The sequence below is a fragment of the Hypanus sabinus genome, unplaced genomic scaffold (genome assembly GCF_030144855.1).
Source record: "Hypanus sabinus isolate sHypSab1 unplaced genomic scaffold, sHypSab1.hap1 scaffold_447, whole genome shotgun sequence".
Taxonomy (NCBI): Eukaryota; Metazoa; Chordata; class Chondrichthyes; order Myliobatiformes; family Dasyatidae; genus Hypanus; species Hypanus sabinus.
In genome coordinates, this window is record NW_026781321.1 from 45,001 (window position 1) to 66,106 (window position 21,106).

The 21,106-nt window shown below is 40.5% G+C and overlaps 1 protein-coding gene across 2 annotated transcripts in view; it reads left to right on the forward strand.

Annotated features, from left to right (window-relative positions):
- The window catches only part of LOC132388979 (gastrula zinc finger protein XlCGF26.1-like), a 34,022-nt gene extending 18,710 nt beyond the window's left edge, over positions 1-15,312 (forward strand). For both annotated transcript variants that reach the window (XM_059961400.1, XM_059961401.1), the window contains exon 3: positions 13,198-15,312. In XM_059961400.1, coding sequence (XP_059817383.1) covers positions 13,605-14,489 — 885 coding nt within the window. In that variant the 5' untranslated portion in view covers positions 13,198-13,604 and the 3' untranslated portion in view covers positions 14,490-15,312. The remainder of the gene's footprint in view (positions 1-13,197) is intronic.
- Positions 15,313-21,106: the final 5,794 nt, after the last annotated feature.

A 21,106-nucleotide genomic window follows, 5' to 3' on the forward strand; every position in this document is an offset into this window, starting at 1 on the left:
CAAGACGCAACATCACCTGAGGGAACCATTGTGACAAAGTAGGAGCTGATATACCCTTCCATTTCAGCAAGGTGGCCCTCCTAGCTGTCAATGTAACAAGCATGTTGGTGAGACACAGAAATACAATGGATATTTTGAGGAATTATTCCAAAAAGCATAGTCAATTTATTAGGTTGTAAATTGATTCTGAGTGCTTTAGAAATTGTCGAAAAGACTGACTTCCAAAACTGATTTAATATTGAACATGACCAGAACTTACGTGTCAGTGTGGCTATCTCATTTTTACATCTATCACAATACTTGTCAACATTGGGAAATATTTTTGGAAGTCTCTCCTTCATCAAATGGTAACGATGTACAATTTTAAATTGAATCAGTGAATGCCAAGTACAGATCGAAGAAGAGTTAACCAGCTTCAGAATCCGTGTCCAATCCTTCCATATAAAAGGGAAATTGAGTTCCTTCTCCCAATCCTGTTTAATCTTAAGTAAAGGACGCTTATCCCTTTGCAATAATAAATTATAAATTCTTCCAATAGAACCTTTCAACAAGGGGTTCATATTCATAATAGTATCTAACAAATCAGCCTCCAATATGTAAGGAAAATTACTTAAATATTTTGTTAAAAATGTCTAACTTGAAGATATTGTAAAAAATGTGAATATAAGAGAGAATATTTATCGACAAATTGTTCAAAAGACATCAATCTGCCTTCTTTAAATAAATCCAAAAAATAATTAATACCTTTATTTTTCCAAAGTAAAAAAAATTGGAACACTCCAAGAAGGATTAAAAAGTAATTACGATAAATTATACTACAAAGTTTAACTTCTTTAAGATAAAAAAAAATTGCGGAACTCAATCCAAATTTGTAAAGAGTGCTTAACCACAGGATATAGGTTTATATTAGCAACTTTAGCTAATTGTATAGGTAGAGTAACTCCTACTAACGAAGTTAAATAAAACTGTTTCACAGCTCTCAGTTCCTGGTCTACCCAGATTGGCTGATCATTCCTATTAACCCAATAAAACCAAAAGGACATACAACGCAGGTTAACAGCCCAATAATACATTCATAGATTAGGCAAAGTGAGACCATCATCCTTTTTCAACTTTTGCAAATGACGTTTACTAAATCTTGGTCTTTTATTATCCCAAATAAAAGATAGAATAATAGAATCAATCCGATCAAAAAAATTCTTAGTAAACAAAAACTGGAATATTCTGAAATAAATATAAACATTTTGTTGGGCGGAAGCAGACATTTTGCTTGCTTCTTCTGGAATAATCCCAAAAATTGCTGTAAGTGAATTAGGTTGAACATCCACATCTATAACCTTAGATAATTTTCCAAACACATCCCTCCAGAAATTGTTTAAACTTACACATGACCAAAACATATGTTAGAGTAGCTACTTCTTCAGTACATCTGTCACAAATAGGGCTTATATTAGAAAAAATGTGCGCCAATTTATCTTTGGACATATGGGGCCTGTGTACTATTTTAAACTGAATTAAGATATGGCATTAACAGATAGGTGAATTATTGACTAAATAATAAATTTTACTCCACTGAACATCTGAAAGTGAATGTTGAAGTTGTACTTCCCAGGTGCATTGAACCCTATCATTTGGCGACATGCGAGCATTCATTAACTGTTTATAAACAATTGCTATTAATTGTTTTTGAAAAGGTCTAAACTGAAAAATAGCATAAGCCAAATTTAAAGAGCAGGCTGAGGGGTAAATTGGTAAAAAATCACGTTAAAAATTCACAGCCTGCAAATATCTGAAAAAATGTGTATTAGAGATAACATATTTGTCCATTAACTGTGAAAAAGACATTAAACAGTCTTGTAAAAACAAATCTGAAAAAGTCCACTAAAGGAGGGAAATTGGCTTTTTAAAGATCCTGATATTTTTAGTAATTATAGCACCTAAATATCTAAAAGAATCCATAACTTTAAAAGGAATATTATCATATATAGTGACAGATTCATTTAACGGAATTCACTTCTACTAAAATTTATTTTATATCCTGAAAGGTCTCCAAATTAGTCATATAATTTTACCAAAGCAGGAATAGATTATTCAGGCTTGGATATATATATCAATAAATCGTCAGTGTAAAGAGAGATCGTGTGCATGGTCTCATTCACAAGAATCTCATGAATATTTTCGGCTTCACAAAGAGCAATAGCAAGGGGCTCTAATCTTAAGTTAAATAACAAAGGACTTAATGGACAACCTTGGCTTGTCCCCCGTGATAGCTGAAAAAAGGAGACCTACAGTTATTAGTGACAACAGTAGCAATTGGAGCTTTATATATCATTTTAATCCAATTATTAAAATTAATACCAAAACCAAATTTTTCTAAAGCGTTAAATAAAGATTTCCATTCAATTCGATCAAATGCTTTTTCAGCATCCAAAGATATAAGGCATTGTGGAGTTTTAGAAGAAGGTGAATATATAATGTTAAATAATATCCGAACATTTGAGAAAGAATAATGACCCTTTATAAAGCCTGTTCGATCTTTAAGAATGATTTTACTCAAAATACTCTCCAACCGATTGGCCATTATCTTTAAGTGAATCTTAGCATCAACTTTCAACAACGAAATAGGTCTGTATGAGGGACAATCAGAAGGATCTTTATCCTTTTTGAGAATTAAAGAAATAGAAGCTTCATAAAAATTAGAGGGTAAATTAATTTTCACAAAAGATTCTTTAAACATCAACATATCTGGAGAAAGCAATTTTCCAAATTTTTTATAAAATTCTACAGGATAACCGGCAAGTCCGAGGGCCTTACCAGACTGCATTGAGAAAATAGCTTTATGAATTTTGGATTCAGTAATTTAGGCATCCAGAGTTTTTTGATCCTCAACAGAAATTTTAGGAAAAGCAATCGTTCGTAAAAAAAAAACACATTCATTTCAGAAGAGTCTACTGGACATTGAAATTTATAAACTTCAGTATAAAAGTCTTGAAAAATCTTGGTACTTTCTTCATAATGCCGAGCCAGGGTACCATCTTTTCTACGAATTTTCAAAATTTGCCTCTTGGCTCCGGCTGATTTTAATTGAGATGCGAGTAGTTTATTATTTTTATCTCCAAACATATAAAATTGGCTCTTTAACTTAAGTAGATAACCCTCAATTGAATGCGTTAATAATAGGTTATATTATGATTGAAGTTCCACCCTTTTTTAAAATGTCAATATTAGGGAAAGTCACATAGATATTATCTAAATCTTTAATTTGTTTTGAAATTTTATCTAATTTTGCTTTAGCCTGTTTTTTAAGTTTAGTTGAATAAGAAATAATCTGACCACGTAAAAATGCTTTAAATGTATCCAATATAATTAATTTAGACATACCTCCTATATCATCAAAAAGAAAGAAATTATTTTGTGTGGCTTTCGATAAAACTGGTAACGTCAGAGCTTTGCAATAAAGTCTGAGACATGTGCCATGGTGGACGGCCAAAAATGTCATTGTCAAATTCAAAGGACAAACTCAAAGGCGTATGATCAGGTATAGCAATAGCATCATATTCACAGTTTTTAACATTAGGCAAAAGACGGGGATTAACTATAATATAATCAATCCTTGAATATACTTCATAAACATGGAAAGAAAAAGAATATTCTCTGTTATCAGGGTGTAAATGTCCCCATAATTCGATCAACCCAAAATCGGTCAAAAAAGAGTTAATAACTGATGCAAAACGATTTGGAAGTCGTTGATTAGTTGAGCTCTTATCAATCATAGGATTTAATCAAAAGTTAAAATCCCCACCCATTAACAACATATACTCATTTAAATCTGGCAGTAAAGCAAATATTCTTTTTAAAAAAGAAGGATCATCTAAATTAGGACCATACAAATTAACCAAAACAACCTTTCTATTACAAACACTCCTTTAACTATTAAAAATCTACCATTAGAATCTGATTCAATTTCCTCTTGTGTAAATATATTAGATTTAATAAAGAGAGACACACCCTTAGTTTTGCTCTGAGAGGTAGCATGGAGTTGTTTTCCATTCCACCAGCAAAAAAATCTATTTTGATCTCCTGTCTTGCTATGTGTCTCCTGAACAAAAATTATATCAGGTTGGAATCGATTAATAATTTTAAGTCTTTGTTTCATTTAATAGGATGATTCCAACCACGTACATTCCAACTTATTACATTAATCCATTTAACTGCCATACTATAATTTTATTGTAATTGACTTTATACTTGTGAAGAACGCATACCATTATGGGATTATCAAAGATGGCAGTGATGAAGAATAAAGCCATATAGAAAACACGCATGCTCCGGAACCACCCAATGGGAAAAAACTCCTAACTCTAAACCCACCCGCCCTCCCAAAAGCCTGAAAAAAAAGCAAGTGAACTAAGATAGATGCAATGACATGGGCCACTCTGTTGGTCTCGTCTCTGCCTCCCCCCAGCCAGTACATAAAATATATAAAATGACCTTGCAAGAAAGACAGTAAAGTCTCAACAAAGGAGAGTGTTTACATTCCATCATTTTTTTAAACAGAAAAATAATCAAAATAATATAATCTCTTAGAGAGAAAAACCAGCCCCATCTTAAGTTTCGCTTTAAATCCCTAAGAAAACTTTAAATTCAGTTATAGGGCGCTATAATAAAACAGATTTAAAAAAGTTAATAGTATACTTAACAGAACTAAATTGATGAAAATATTAATTAGTAAAATCATAGTAACTTAACCCTCCCAGATAAATATATAAAATGAAACCCTGTTGGTAGAAAAAAAAACTACCAGTTAGTAATTTAAGAAACAACAAAAAATCAAACCAAATATTAGATAAAGGGAACAAATCCTTTTATCCACTTTTCTCAGTCAAATATGTAATTAACCATTTAAACAGTCAAACTTGATCCGTAAATCTTCTTTCCAAAAAAAATCAGATAGGATATAATGATGAGCAGGTTTTCTTTTTTTTCTTTTATTAATCTGTCAATGAAATATCCAAATAGCCTTCATATATCTTCTTTTCGTAGTGTGAGTAATATACAGATAATCAAACAGCTTTACAGATAGTTCATTCGGTAGTAACGTTAGTGATGGTAACAGGTATAGCCTGGACAAAATCCAGCTCGACTTTTGGGTCAAAGAAAGTACATGGGGAAGAATTAGGAGGAAAAACTTTCATTCTTGTCGTGTAACTCAAAGAGGGAAATCGTTTCTTATCATATGCTTGTTTCATTACCAAAGCAAATCTTGCTCTTTGTTCCATTACTTCTTTTGGATAATCTTCGTAAAAACGGAGCTCAGACTCATTGAATCTGAAAACTCTGTTTCTTGCCTGTCGCATTATTTGATCTTTAATTTTAAAGTGATGAAAACAAACCAAAATAAATCTTGGTCTGGTTGAGTCTTTAAATTTCGAAGTGGACAGCCTGTGTGCTCTTTCAATAGCAGGTGGCTGTGATGAAATAGTCAGAAATAGATCATGAAAGAGCTTAGCAAAGTAAATCATTAAGTCTCCATTTTCAGCTCCATATTGCAATCCAACGATTCATATGTTGTTTCTGCGAGACTTAGTTTGCAAATCAATAATCTTATTAACGATATTTTTCCAAACGGGTTGTAGTTTCAGACAGTTTTTGCTTAGTTGACTTCAATTCCTCTTCATGATTAGTAACTTGAGTTTCCATATCTTTAAGATTTCCCAGAAATAAGTTCATTTCATTATATTCATTTCCAGTTGATCTTTAATTGCCTTATTCTGATCTTGAATTGATTTCAGTGTCCAAACAATATCTTCAGCCCATGATGGCATTTCAACAGATCTTTCCTTCGGCGTCTTTCCTTTTTCATTACCTTTGTCAGTAGGTTCATGCAGATTTTTCCCACTTCTCATAGACATAGACATATCACCCCCCTTCAAGAATCAGCAATTAAAAATTTGAAATTCAAAATTTAATCTGTGAGCGGGAGAGAAAACTAAGAGCAGCACAGGATTAGTGCTACTCCATCGACAGACAGAGGCAGTTTCCATTCACCTGTAATATTAGTTCTCTTCGGGGTTGATTGGCATTTGAAAGTCGTGTTCCAATGATACGTCAAAGCTCGTTGCATTCGATTTTGGTCATTGTCTGGCCAATCCATATTATTTGTTAATGATGTGGGCTAACTTAGTTGGTAAGCATTGAAGCAGTAAGACATTAAATTGGGGGGACAGATTCCCATCATTAAAGGCTTGGTCTCCTGAGAAAGTGCTGTCGCAGGCCACAAAACTCTACAGGGTCGATATGCCAGACACGGGTTCGGGATCCCGTGTTTCCCTATCAGTTCTAACTTTAGACTGACGTTCCTGCCTTTCTCTCCCATGTAGGCTGTCCTCGGTTTGCGTACGGTGTTTCTCCTGCTGTCGTTTTCGGCGCCCATCCACCCATTCACGCTCTGTTTTTAATGTCTCCCAACCTTTGGTGTTCCTTCTGCAGTACTTACCTCTATACTGGTGATTGCCAACCTGTCGATTGTGATCGACTAGTCTATCTTTGAGACTTCGCCAGTAGATCCCGGGAAAAAGAAAGGAAGAAAGAAACTGTTGAGAGATTGTTTCCGGGTTGTGGGGTTTTAGTTCCATTCTTTCTACATGCGTGTAACTACACAGTGTCCCCAACCACTGGGCCGCGAGGAAACAACATGAGTCAGCTGCACCTTTCCTCGTTCCCTGTCAGCCCACTGTTGAACTTGAGTGCATGCGAGGTCATCAGTCGCCGAACCGCAGTGACACCCTCGTGCCAGAGATCACCGGTTGGCCTCGGGTGGCCGGTGGGAAGTGCCGTCACTACTGGCCTGGAGTGCTGCCTCTAAACCTGTTTAGCACACTGAATGTTCGTGGGGAATCCAGTGCTAAAATGTTCGCAGACGACCTAATTCGGGCTCAGCGTTTCATAGGTATCAGACCAGCTACCGTGCTGTGATCCACTGAAACAAACTTTTGTCGGCTGATAGGTCCTACAACGGGGGGTGGGCGCGTGCCCTGTCACACTCCTTGCTCGGCCGGTCACTCTCTCCGGACTGTGACTGCCGCGGCCCCGGCACAGGGACCTCCGGTCCTGACATTGTCCTCTCACCCGACCCACGAACAACCAAACCAAGCCAAGGCATCTGGCGGCGGGCCGGCAGGAGGCTGTCCAATGAGGCAATGAAGCCCTCAAAACTGCTTCGGTACCCCAAGTCCAAGCACCCTGCACTTAAACGCAAACGTGTTGAGCTTTTTCAGCGGAGAAAACTTGAGCAGCGTGGGACAGAAGCTAAGTGCCGAGAGCCAAGAAAAGTAAATTACAGAATAGACTGGACATAAGGAACCAGCTTCGAGTATCGCTGTATTCCCATCGTTTTTAACACCCCCACCCACCCCATTCCCCGTCGGCCGGTCCGCAAGAATATTGTCAATATTAAACCAGTCTGTGGTGCAAAAAAAGGGCGGGTGCCCCAGTGTTTATACATTATTGCTACTTCCAGGTTGTGGGGCTTTACTTCCAGTCTTTTCTGCCCTGGTGCGCATGTGTGTAACTAATTGATCTGGGTCGATCTTGCATTTTACTAAGGCCAAGGTACGGGATCTTGGGCTTAATATGGTTGGTGACCACTACTCTATCCCTTTATCACATGCATTATTCCTCCAACTTGCTGATAATATACTGTTCCACTTTAAAGGTATGTCACATACCAAATTTTTTCCAGTTAGCCAAGGATTTCCTTCTACGCCACTGTGTGGTGTTGGGAAATCATGTACAAGGCAAGTTACAGCAGTAGTTTGCCATTGCCTTCTGCTGGGTGAGTTGTTTTGTTCACCAGCTCTAACCCTGCCCAGATGAAAGTGTGCAAGGGAATCAGCTGGATTCGAACTCGGGACCTCTTGCCTCAAAGTCCAACGCTGAAGCCACTATGCCACCATTGGCATAGCCAGCAAAGTTCCACGTTACATCTGCCTTTTCCTTCCATTCCCTTTTCAACAATTTCCACTTCTTTCCTCAGCTTTTAAAAATCAAATTTACTGTTTGTTCTCATGAGGTAATAACCCAGGCTCCTGCACCCTCCCCCATCCATGGCCGCATTTTGTTCTCCAATTTCTTATTCAGCACTGCACTCAACATTCACAAATATTTTTCCTTGTCTGAAGAACTCTCATACAAATTGTATCGGGCTGCTGCTGGCCTACTTGTATCAATTGACTGCAATTGACCAATGTAATTTATTGGGCACAAAGCCTCCTGCTCAATTAACAATGAGATAAATTTACCCGGCCTGCACCTCCTGCTTAATTGATGAATTTACCTGGCATGTCTGCCTCCTGGCCACTTAGTAAAATTTTGCCTACCTTATACAAATCTCCCAACAAATTCTTTCCTGATCCTGTCAAGGTATGTGATCAGCCTTGAGTGAGGCACCGTACGTCCAAAGGAACTAACGGTGAGTGACAAATACCCATTGGGCTCCCTTTCGGTCTCCGCAGTCCCCAGAGTGGTCCAGCTGCTTACTCAGCCCGTCTGCTTGACACTCCCTATATTGGGATGCTGTTCATGATGCCAAATGTTAAAGTTGAATCTGAATAAAACTCAGGAGACCAGCTTCTTATCGACGCCATGGTTTATTGTGCACTCAAATGCCTGCAGGAGTTTTGAGACCCAGTTGTCAAAGGGGAGCACTGCCACCTTCTGACAAGTCGAATGACTTGGGTTACAGCCATATATTTATAAATAGTACATCCCATACATTAATATTGCAAGATGTTATTTGAACTGGCACACACACTAAGTGTGTTGATGCAAAACTTAATTACTTAGATAACAGAGTTTGGTTTTAATTATAGATGGATGGACTGTCCAGTCCTTATCAGTTATTCCCTTTGCAAGGCCCTGACTTAATTACAAATAGATGTTCATTCCTGTCCCTATCAGTGAGTCCTCCTCCCTTTACTCACAACAAGGATACAATGTATAATCTTATCAGCTCTCAATGTGTCTCTCTGCAAGCCACAGAGAACTGGTAATGAGTCTGTCTTAGCTAAACGCTGAAGACGGAGTTCACTTCAGTTCAAAATTCCTATTCACTCCCAATTATTCTTTTAGCCAGAGGTTACACATATTCAAAATGAATTTTTTATATACCCTCAATTCGTCAGGAGGGTTCAGGGGAAATCTTTATGCCCAATATAGAAACTGGTGTTACCTGTGTGTATTGTGGCAATGCAAGAGGTGCTGGAGAATTTGTAAGTGGGAAGAAGTGGAGTAATATTTGCAAATCTGACTTTTTAAAGCATAATTTAGCAAGCAAATCACATATGGACAATATGCAAAAGCTTTGATGAGAAAATCCTTCATTACCCATTACAGGCCTGCTACATAGGTTGTGTGAGAGTGCAGATGAACTCGATCAAACCCAGGGGAGATCAAAGTATTTATCAACAGTGATTTGCTAGCTGTGAAAACAATTACCTCTCTGTATAAAATTTACTGTGCACATGTCACCGAGTTAAAAATAGTGCACAGTACAGGATTTGTGTGCACACTGGTCATTACAAATTAGAGAGGACATTGGTGGGAAGGTGGTGAGACCTCCAGTGTCCCTGATGTCCTCACCTACAAGATGTGCACCCTGCACGTTAAGGAGATGGAACCTGAAATGGATGAATTCCGGATCATCCGGGAGTTGGAGGGGATGATGGATATGACATGAAGAGAGGTGAGTTACACCCAAGGTGAAGGACACAGGAAACTGGGAGAGAGTCAGGAAGGGGAATGAGGTTAAATAGCCATTGCAGAGTACTCTTGTGCCCATCAAACACAACAAAAGGTAGACCACTTTAGAAACTGGTGGTGAAGGGGATTACCTGACAGAGAAAAGTCAAAGGGGTGATAGGGGATTCATTAGTTAGGGGAACAGAACAAGAGGGGACTGATATCCAAGTGGTAAGGCATGCTAGTGCTAGTGAGGGTGAAGAGGGTGATGTGGTTAAAATAAGCTGTAAGGGGAATGGGAGCCAGAATGACCAAACAGATAATGGAGAGGGTGAATTGAATTGAATTGACTTCATTAGATACATACTTCATAAACATGAGGAGTAGAAATCTTTATGTTATGTCTCCATCTAAATGTGCAATGTGCAATTTATGGTAATTTATGATAGATCGTTTGTACATAGGACAGTCAATATAACATCGAAATGCAATTGTATCAGCATGAATTAATCAGTCTGAGGACCTGGTGGAAGATGATGTCCCGGAGCCTGTTGCTCCTTTTGCTGTGGTACCGTTTCCTGAATGGTAGCAGCAGGAACAGTTGGTGGTTTTGGTGAATTTGGTCCCTGATTTCCTTTGGGCCCTTTTTATACACCTGTCTGTGTAAATGTACTGAATAGTGGAAAGTTCACCACTACAGATGTGCTGGGCTGTCTGCAACACTCTCTGTGGTTTCCTGCAATTAAGGGAAGTACAGTTCCCATACCAGGCAGTGATGCAGCCATTCAGGATGCTCTCAATTGTGTCCCTGTAGAAAGTCCTCAGAATTTTGGTCCCCATCTCCAACTTTTTCCACTAACTGAGGTGACAGAGGTACTGCTGTGCTCTTTTCACAACACAGCCGGTATGCACAGACAATGTAAGGTGCTTTGTGATGTTTATACGGAGGAACCTAAAGCTGTTCACCTTCTTAACCCCAGATCCATTGATGTCAATAGGGGTTATCCTGTCTCCATTCCTCCTGTCGTCCACAATCAGCTCCTTTGTTTTTGTGACAATGATGGAGGGTTTGTTTCCTTGACACCAGTCAGATGTTCAGATCATAGAGAGATTCAGCAGTTAGATGGTTGAGCCTGGTATGATGAATGTGGTGAGCTGTCTCTATCACAATGCAAGAAGCGTCGTAGGAAAGCCAGATGAGCTCAGGTAGGGAATTCAGATATTGTAACCAATACTGGGACTTGGTTGCAGCCAACAGTCTGAGGGATTTAGAGGATCAAATTTGTAGAGAGATTGCAGACCATGCCAATAAACAGAAAGGTTGATTCAGTAAGTGATTTTAACTTTCCATATATTGACTGGGACTCCTAAACTGTAAAGGACTAGATGAGGTAGAGTTTGTCAAATGTGCCCTTAATCAATACGTAGAATTCCTGATGTAGAAGTGTGCATTAACCTGTAAGGAAATGATCAGGGCTGGTGACAGAAATTAGTGATCATAATGCCATGAGATTCAAAGTAAATATGGAAAAAGAGAGGTCTGGACCACGGGTTGAGATTCTAAATTGGAGAAAGGTCAATTTTGATGCTATCAGAAAGGATCTGACAAGTGTGGTTTGGGACAGGTTGTCTCCTGGCAAAGGAGTACCTGTAAGTGGGAGGCCTTCAGATGTGAATTTTTGAGGATGCAGAGTTTGTATGTGCCTGCCAAAATGAAAGTTGAAAGGTAAATTGAAGCCTTGTATATTTTGTTACTCTAAATGCCTCAGACTGTTGGGTGCTACCGAGACCCGTTAATGACTAGAAGTCATGATTCCATGCACTGAGCTCATCTGAATTTTTTTGTTGTCTTCTTTTGGTTTCTCAAAGCTTCCGAATAGTTTTTGTTCTTTTGTTTGCCCTCTCTTTGACATTTCTGTTGTCTTTGGCTTCTCATTTTAGCCACAGTTGTGTCCTCCTGTCTTTCTAATGCTTCCACTTCTGTGGAATCACTCAGGTCCTGAATTGCTCCAGAAACTCCAGCCACTGCTGCCCAATTGTCAATCCTACCCTTTCCCTTCCAAACAAGTTTGGCCAGCTTCTCTGCCATAGAAACACGGAGAAGTTAAGTGAAGAAACAGGCTCTTTGGCCCATCTAGTCAATGGCAAAAAAACATTTAAACTTGCAGTGCGATCTGGACCAGCTGGCAAAATGGTTTGAGAAATGGAACAAGGAATTTAATGCAGACCAGTGTGAGTTGTTGCACTTTGGTCTGACCTACCAATGGAGGTCTTTCACAGTGACTGGTCGGGCACGGAGGAGTGTTGTACAAGAAAGGGACCTGTTGTAGAAGAAAGTCCTTAATTCACTGAAAGTTGTATCACAGTTAAATAGAGACGGAAGGGAAGATTTTAGCCCAATGGCCTTCATGAACAAAAGTACTGACAACAATAGATGGATGTTATGTTGACATGTAGAAGACATTGGTGAGGCCTAATTTGGAGTACTGAGTGCAGTTTTGGTCACCAACCTACAGGAAAGATGTAAGGACTTTGAAAGAGTTCAGAGAAAATTCACAAGGATGTTGCCAGGTCTGGAGTATTTGGGTTATAAGGAAAGATTGAACAGGTCAGGACTTTATTCCTTGAATTGTAGGAGATTGAGGGGAGATTTGATTGTGATAGAGGGGCATAGATAGTGTAAATGCAAGCTGGCTTTTACCACTGAGATGGGGTGGGATTACAACCAGAGGCCATGGGTTAAGGGTGAAAAGTGAAATGATAAGGGGAACATGAGGGGAAACTTATTCACACAGACAGTCATACGGGTGTGGAATGAGCAGCCAGCTCAAGTGGTGCATGCGAGCTCGATTTCAACATTTCAGAGGTGCATGTAGGTACCTGGATGGTATGGGAGTGGGCTGTATAAATAGTTCAGCACAGACTAGATGGCCCAAAGGGCATGTTTCTGTGTTGTAATTTTCCTACAAGAACGTGAAATATTACAAAAATTCACTCTGTCTTTTTAACAGCTGTGCGGACCAACCATTCACCTCAACAGGAATTTTTTATATGACATTAAAACTGTGGCACTTTAAGTTTATAATACATAAAAGAAAATCCCAGATGCACATCAAGAAAGACTAATTACGTGAGACAGTTTTTCTTACTGTGGGGCCAGGCACCCATGCAGCTCAGCAGGAACAGGGAATAATACCAATGGAAAGAGTCCAACTCAGCCAAGGTACAAATTGGAGATGCCAGAAATGCCCGATTCTTATAGAAACAGGAAGAGCATCAGGGAATTGATGGTCATTCCAGATACCAGCACTCTGCCCAGTCAGGAGATGATTTCTCTGTCCAACTTGGGTTGTACCTCACTGTAACAGTGTGATACCAGATCAAACCTTGGTAACTCAAGTAATCTCATCTGAAATGTTGTCCTGCACCCATTGATGGATTTTGTAAATCTTTTTACAGGTTAAAAACAAGAAGGAATTTGTCTCCAGGAAGTTCAAACATGGCACACCAGTTTGGTTGTTTCTGTCCAGATATTTAAGAAGTGGAGCAAGGGATTCAATCGATCATCCTTCCTGCTCAGACTGTGGGGAGGGATTCACTCGGTCATTTTACCAACTGGCACGCCCTTCATTTTACACAGGAGAAAGTCTATTCACCTGCTCAAATAGAGGGAATGGATTCACTCGGTTATCACAATTGAAGGTACATCAGCACATTCACACTGGGCAAGGCCATTCACCTGTTCTGTGTGTGAGAAAGGAATCAGTCAGTCTTCCCACCTGTGGACACACCAGTCAGTTCACTCTGGGCAGAGGCTGGTGATCTGCTGAATATCTGGGAAAGGATTCACTCAGTCATCTGACCTAATGGCACACCAGCGTGTTCACACTGGGGAGAGGCTGTTCACCTGCTCAGAGTGTGGAAAGGGATTCACTCGGTCATCCACCTTACTGGTACATCAGCGAGTTCACACTGGGGAGAAGCCGTACACCTGCTCAGTCTGTGGGAAGAGATTCACTGAGTCATCCACCTTACAGAATCATCAGCGAGTTCATACTGGGGAGAAGCCGTTCACCTGCTCAGAATGTGGGAAGGGATTCAGACAGGTATCCCATCTACTGAGTCATCAGCGAGTTCACACTGGGGAGAAGCCGTTCATCTGCTCAGAATGTGGGAAGAGATTCGCTCACTCATCCAACCTACTTAGTCATCAGCGAGTTCACACTGGAGAGAGGCCATTCACCTGCTCAGAGTGTGGGAAGGGATTCACTCGGTCATCTCAACTACTGACACACCAGCAAGTTCACACTGGGGAGTGGCCTTTCACCTGCTCAGAATGTGGGAAGGGATTCACTGAGTCATACACCTTACTGGTACATCAGCGAGTTCACACTGGGGAGAAGCCTTTCACCTGCTCAGAATGTGGGAAGAGATTCACTCAGTCATCCAATCTACAGAGACATCATCGAGTTCAAATTGGGAAGAAGCCGTTCACCTGCTCAGAATGTGGGAAGAGATTCGCTCACTCATCCAACCTACAGAGTCATCAGCGAGTTCACACTGGGGAGAAGCCGTTCACTTGCTCAAACTGTGGGAAGAGATTCACTCGGTTAGCTAACCTACAGAGACATCAGCAAGTTCACACTGGGGAGAAGCCATTCACCTGCTCGGTCTGTGGGAAAGGATTCACTCAGTCATCCCAAATACTGGAACACAAGTCAGTTCATAGTGGGGAGTGGCCATTGTTATGAATCCCTAGGTTTCGGTTGATATGGACTGTCATTTTAAGAGAGATTAAGAAGGTGAATCAGTCTGACTTGCAGCTTGTTTAGTTTTAACCGAGGACACAGACACTCAGAGTCAGACGGAGAGGGATGAAAAATGGAAGGATTGAAACCAGGGAACTAGTGGCCAAGGGTCACTGTTTGGAACTTTCCTTTGCTCACAAGGGTGGGTTAATTATCCATTCACCGTACATCCAATGTGTGGTTGTCACCTCATTTAACCCATAGGAGTGGATCTGATTTGGGATAGACTGTGGAGACCACTTATGTGTTAACCCTTGCCTGGGTGTGATGTGGTTGTTCATTTGAAGATGATGCCCCTCATGACAAGTCACTTTCGGTGATAATTCGTATGTGGATTTGTAAAGATGACGGATAAAATCTACAGCTACTGTTCTCTCATTTTAACACTGTGGAACTTGTAGGACAGACAGACAGACAGATGTACTTTATTGATCCTGAGGGAAATTGAGTTTCGTTACAGCCGCACCAACCAAGAATATTGTTGAAATATAGCAATATAAAACCATCAATAATTAAATAATAATAAGTTAATCTTTGCAAGTGGAAATAAGTCCAGGGCCAGCCTATTGGCTCAGGGTGTCTGACACTCCGAGGGAAGATTAGAAAAGTTTGATGGCCACAGGAAGGAATGACTTCCTGTGATGCTCAGTGTTACATCTCGGTGGAATGAATCTCTGGCTGAATGTATTCCTGTGCCTAACCAGTACATTATGGAGCGGATGGGAGTCATTGTCCAACATGGCATGCAACTTGGACAGCATTCTCTTTTACAATACGACCGTCAGAGAGTCCAGTTTCACCCCCAGAACATCACTGGTATTACGAATGAGTTTGTTGATTCTGTTGGTGTCTGCTACCCTCAGCCTGCTGCCCCAGCACACAACAGCAAACATGATAGCACTGGTCACCACAGCCTCGAAGAACATCCTCACCATCGTCTGGTAGATGTCAAAGGACCTCACTCTCCTAAGGAAATAGAGACGGCTCTGACCCTTCTTGTAAACAGCCTGAGTGTTCTTTGAGCAGTCCAGTTTATTGTCAGTTTGTATCCCCAGGTATTTGTAATCTTCCACCATGTCCACACTGACCCCTTGGATGGAAACAGGGGTCACCAGTGCCTTAACCCTCCTCAGGTCCACCACCAGCTCCTTAGTCTTTTTCACATTAAGCTGCAGATGATTCTGCTCATACCATGTGTCAAAGATTTCCACCATAGCTCTGTACTCAGCCTCATCTCCCTTGCTGTTCGACATAACTGCCTTCCCTCGACATTTACCCTGAATTACAAATATCTCTCTCATCACCTATTTTGTGGATGAACTGAACTTTCACACTTTACCATCTGAAGGCTCCAAGCCTTGTTTCCCCTGAGCTCAATAGTTTTGGAGTTATATTTACACACGTATATATACATAACACTGTTAACTTTTGTTTAACTTGCTTAAGTTACTATTTTATAACTGGATACTAATAAAGATTGTGGTTCACATCATAAACAGACTCCAGTAGTAGTCTGTTGCTGCTGGTATGTTTCTGAAGCATTACAGTTCATAACAAAATGGGGCCTGCATCTGGGATATCATCAAATTTGAGGATTGATTAATTATCGATTTCATTTGGGAAATCTCTTTTGATTTATTTCTGTGTGGAAAATCAGCAGCAATGGATGTTGATCGATGTAAGGAAGCACCAACCTCTGAGGCATTAGAGGGCGTCAGAAGGATTGAGTTGTTGAGTCTTGCTGGAAGGTTAAAACTTGCTAAGGTGAAATTGACAATGAGGAGGGTACAGATGCAGAGGATAATAGCTGAACATTATGTTTCTGAGAGTGTGTTTAAAATGGAGGAGTTGGAGGTGTTTCCGGAAAGTAAACCTCGTGAGCTTGAGCTCCAGTACAAGTGAGAAAAATTAAAAATGGGAGGCTGCGGAAAGGCAGAGGCAGTTTGAGGCTGGAGAGGCAGAAAAACAGACAGAAAATTGTCTCAAAGTGTAATTAAGGGGCAGTCTTAGCATGCCTATACTGCTTTGACAGTTGATGAAGCAGCTGATTATTATACTGCACCAATCATCTCCACTGGGCTATAAACGTGCAGGAGCAGTGTGTGGTTAAGTGCTTTGCTCAAAGCCACTCACGCTGCCTTGGCTGAGGCTCTAAATCACGACCTTCAGATCGCTAGTTCAACACCTTAACCAGCTGGACACGCACCACACATTATGACCTGGTGAAGCAGGCTGTACCAAAAGCTTATGAGTTGGTCCCAGAAGCAGACAGGCAAAAGTTTAGAAATTTGAAGAAATCAGTGAGCCAGACTTATATGGAATTTGCTTTATGAAAAATCTGTGCATATTGACCACTGTTGCACATCTGAACATGTAAATGATGATTTTAATAGCTTGAAAGAGTTGGTTTTAATTGAAGAATTCATAAGGTGTGTCTCTGATGACATAAAGATGTATTTAGATGGAAATGATGCTGCTAATAGGCAGGAGTCTGCTAGATTAGCAGATGAGTTTGCTTTTACTCATAAGGTTATGTTTACCCGGAATAAGAGTTTCCAAAAGAGTAGCAGGGATAACCAAGGTCAACCAGAAATTAATGCTGGGATTTGTCACACTTGTCAAATTGTGCCTAAACCTAATCAGGTCATCCCAGTGGCCCCACTCCAGCCTATACCTGCATTTGGTGAACCCTTTTCCAAAGTTATAGTGGATTGTGTTGGCCCAATGCCAAAGAATAAAGCTGGCCATCAGTATTTGCTAATAATTATGTGTACTGCATCCAGATTCCCAGAGGCAATACCTCTAAGAAATATTAAAGCTAAAACTGTGGCGAAGGCTCTTACCAAGTTGTTTTTACTTTATTCAATTTGCCTAAAGAAATCCAGTCTGATCAAGGAAGTAATTTTACATCTGGATTATATCGGCAGGTAGTTTATGAACTGGGAGCAAGACAAATTACATCGTCTACATACCATCCGGAATCACAAGGGTCTTTGGAAAGATTTCACTCTACCCTCAAAACAATGATTAAGACATACTCTGTTGAAAATAGAAAAGACTAGGCTGAAGGAATACATTTGCTTTTGTTTGCATTAAGAGAGTCGGTACATGAATCACTGGGCTTTACTCCATTTGAACTTCTATTTGGTCACAGAGTGAGGGGACCTTTGACTCTGTTAAAGGAACAGTGGATTGATGCGGATGTGCATGTTAACTTGTTAGACTATGTTTTGAATTTCAAAAATAAACTACACCGAGCCTATAGTCTAGTGAGACAAAACTTAAAGATTTCTCAAAACAAAATGAAGTGTTGGTTTGATAACAGGGCTCGAGAAAGGTGGGAGATAAGGTGCTTGCCTTATGTTGACGAATCCACTTCAGGGGAAATTCAATAGACCGTATGAAATAGTCTCCCAAATTAATGATGTGAATTATGTTATTAAAACACCCGACTGACGTAAACTAACACAGGTGGTACACATAAATATGAAAAAGCCTTATTTTGACAAGCAGGCACCATCCGTGAGTGTTGTTGTCAAAATATATGAATCTGTCAACCCTGAGAATGAAGCAATTGACTCGTCTGAGACTTTTCACAAGCCAAACATGGTCCCAGTTAGGCTAAGGAACTCAGTTGTTTTAGAAAACATTGATACCAAGTTTTTTTTTTTCATCTGCAGCCAAAGCACCAACAACAGCTGAAGGAATTAATTCTGAAGTTTAAAGATTTATTTCCCAATGTTCCCAAGCAAACCACTGTCGCAGTACATGACGTAGATATTGGTCAAGCCAAACCGATTAAACAACGCCCATATTGCATGAACATTGAAATGTGAAAATTGGCTGAGGAAGGAATTGAATATATGCTGGGAAATGGTGTTATTAGTCCTTCAGCATCAGATTGGAGCTCACCCAGCGTTATTGTGCCCAAACCTGATGGCAGAGTTAGATTTTGCACTGATTATCGGAAGGCAAATGCAGCACCAAAAACAGACGACTATCCTATCCCTAGGGTGGATGAAGTTGGTAAAGCTAATTTCTTACAAAGATTGATCTATTGACAGGGTATTGGTGTGTTCCATTGACGGACAGAGGGACACCTCTGCGTTTGTGACACCATCTGTGTTGTATGAATACAGTGTTTTGCTGTTTGGAATGAAAAATGGTCCAGGAACATTCCAGAGAATGAATGATTCTGAATTCGAGGGTTAAGACACACAGATGCCTATATTGTTGAAAGTGTCACAGGGAGTGACACTTGGGAAGAGCATATCTCTGCAGCAGAGAAGCTGTTTGACAGGCTTTCCCAGGCCAGCCTTACATTAAGCTAAGAGTGAGTTTTGCCATGCCACTGTGACTTATCTTAGCTATGTTGTAGGTCAAAGCAAGTGGGCTCCTGTTCAGGCAAAAGTCCAGGCAATTTCTCAAGTTCCTATTCTGACTGCTAAGAAGCCTCTTAGAAGGTTTCTGGGAATGGTTGGATAAAGTTCAGCAAGAACTTTACTGATATCGCTCTTCCTCTGACTAATCTCCTGAAGAAGGGTAAAAAGTTTGTTTGGACCGAGCCTTGTCAGGAGGCACTTGATTGATTGAAAGCCATTTTTATGTCATCAACCTGTGCTCAGGGCACCTGATTTTACAAAGCCATTTTCTGTAGCTGTGGATACCAGTGATCAAGCTGCCGGGACAGTGTTATTACAGAAAGATGATGATGATTGTTGAACATCCTGTAGCTTACTTTTCGAGAAAATTCAATGAGCATCAAATAAATTATTCCACCTTAGCGAGCTCACGTTTGACATTTCAGAAAAACTTGGACAGATATATGGATGAGAGGGGCTTGGAGGGTATGGCCCAGGTGCAGGTGAGTGGGACTAGGCAGAAAAATGGTTCGGCAGAGCCAACAAGGGCCAAAACTGTTTCTATGCTGTTATGTTCTGTGGTTCTTAGAGAAAGAGTTGCTGTCACTCATCTTGGCTTTGCGGCATTTTGATATCGATGTTTGTCCTGAGAAGTAACCTCTTGTAGTTTATACTGATCGCAGTCTGTTGGTGTTTTTGATTAAGGTAAAGGACAAAACGAGATGATTGTTAAACTAGAGTCTGATTTTGCAAGAATATGGTATTGTGATAATGCATATGAAAAGCACGGACAATATCATTGCCGATTGTCTTTCCAGATGCTGAACATACAGTTTTAATAGTGAAGCAGAATTTGGTATTTTCATACGATTCTGCAATGTGTTAGATGATAACCATACATGCATTATTTTACATACTGTAGCTTGCAATTAAAATTTTTCTCTTTTAGAGCAAAAATAATTTTTTTTTGTGTGGAAGGGTTATGAATCCCGAAGTCTCGGTTGCTGTGGACTGTTAGTTTAAGAGAGTGCCTGAGTGAGGTGGGGACTAACAATGACGTCAGCCGCTGTCTTTCTCAGCTCACTTTTGATTTTTGCAGAGAGAGAGATCAAGGAGGCGGGACTGTCTGACTTACAGTTTGTTTCGTTCTAAGCGAGGACACAGACACTCACAGTCAGAAGGACGCAAAGAAAGAGAACAAAAGGATTTAGACATGGAAACTAATGGCCAAGGGTCACTGTTTGGAACTCTCCTGAGCCCACAAGGGCGGTTTGATTATCGATCCAGTGCACATCGACTGTGTACCTGTCACCGCGAATAATCCACAGGAGTGGGTTTTGTTTGGGGGATCCTGTGGAGACCACTTACGTGTTAACCCTTACCTGGGTATGTGGTGTGGCGATTCACTTGAAGACGATATCCCTAAAAGCAGACACGAGGAAATCTGAAATTCAAACAACAACACACACAAAATGCTGGTTGAACACAGCAGGCCAGGCAGCATCTATAGGGAGAAGCACTGTCGGCATTTCGGGCTGAGACCCTTCGTCAGGACTAACCGAAAGGAAAGATAGTAAGAGATTTGAAATTAGTGGGAGGAGGGGAAATTCGAAATGATAGGAGAAGACCTGAGGAGGTGGGATGAAGCTAAGAGCTGGAAAGGTGATTGGCGAAAGTGACAGAGAGCTGGAGAAGGGAAAGGATCATGGGACGGGAGGCCTCGGGAGAAGGAAAGGAGAGGGGGTGTAGATGGAGAACAGATAAGTAAATATGTCAGGGATGGGGTAAGAAGGGGAGGAGGGGCATTAACGCGTTAGACATTTTAATTACACGTCCCATTCCCATTCTGATATGTCTGTCCACGGCTTCCTCTATTGTCAAGATGAATCCAAACTCAGGTTCGAGGAACAACATACAGGCTGGGTAGCCTCCAACCTGATCGCATGAACTTTGCCTTCTCTAACTTCCGTTAATGCCCCTCCTCCCCTTCATACACTATCACTGGCATATTTAGTTGTTTGTCTGTTCTCCATCTCCCTCTGGTGATCCCTTCCCCCTCCTTTCTTACGCTCGTGGCCTCCTGTCGCATGATCCTTTCCCTTCTCTAGCTCTGATTCACTTTTGCCAATCATTTTCCAGCTCTTTGCTTCATCCCAACCCCTCCGGTCTTCTCCTATCATTTCGCATTTCCCCCTCCCC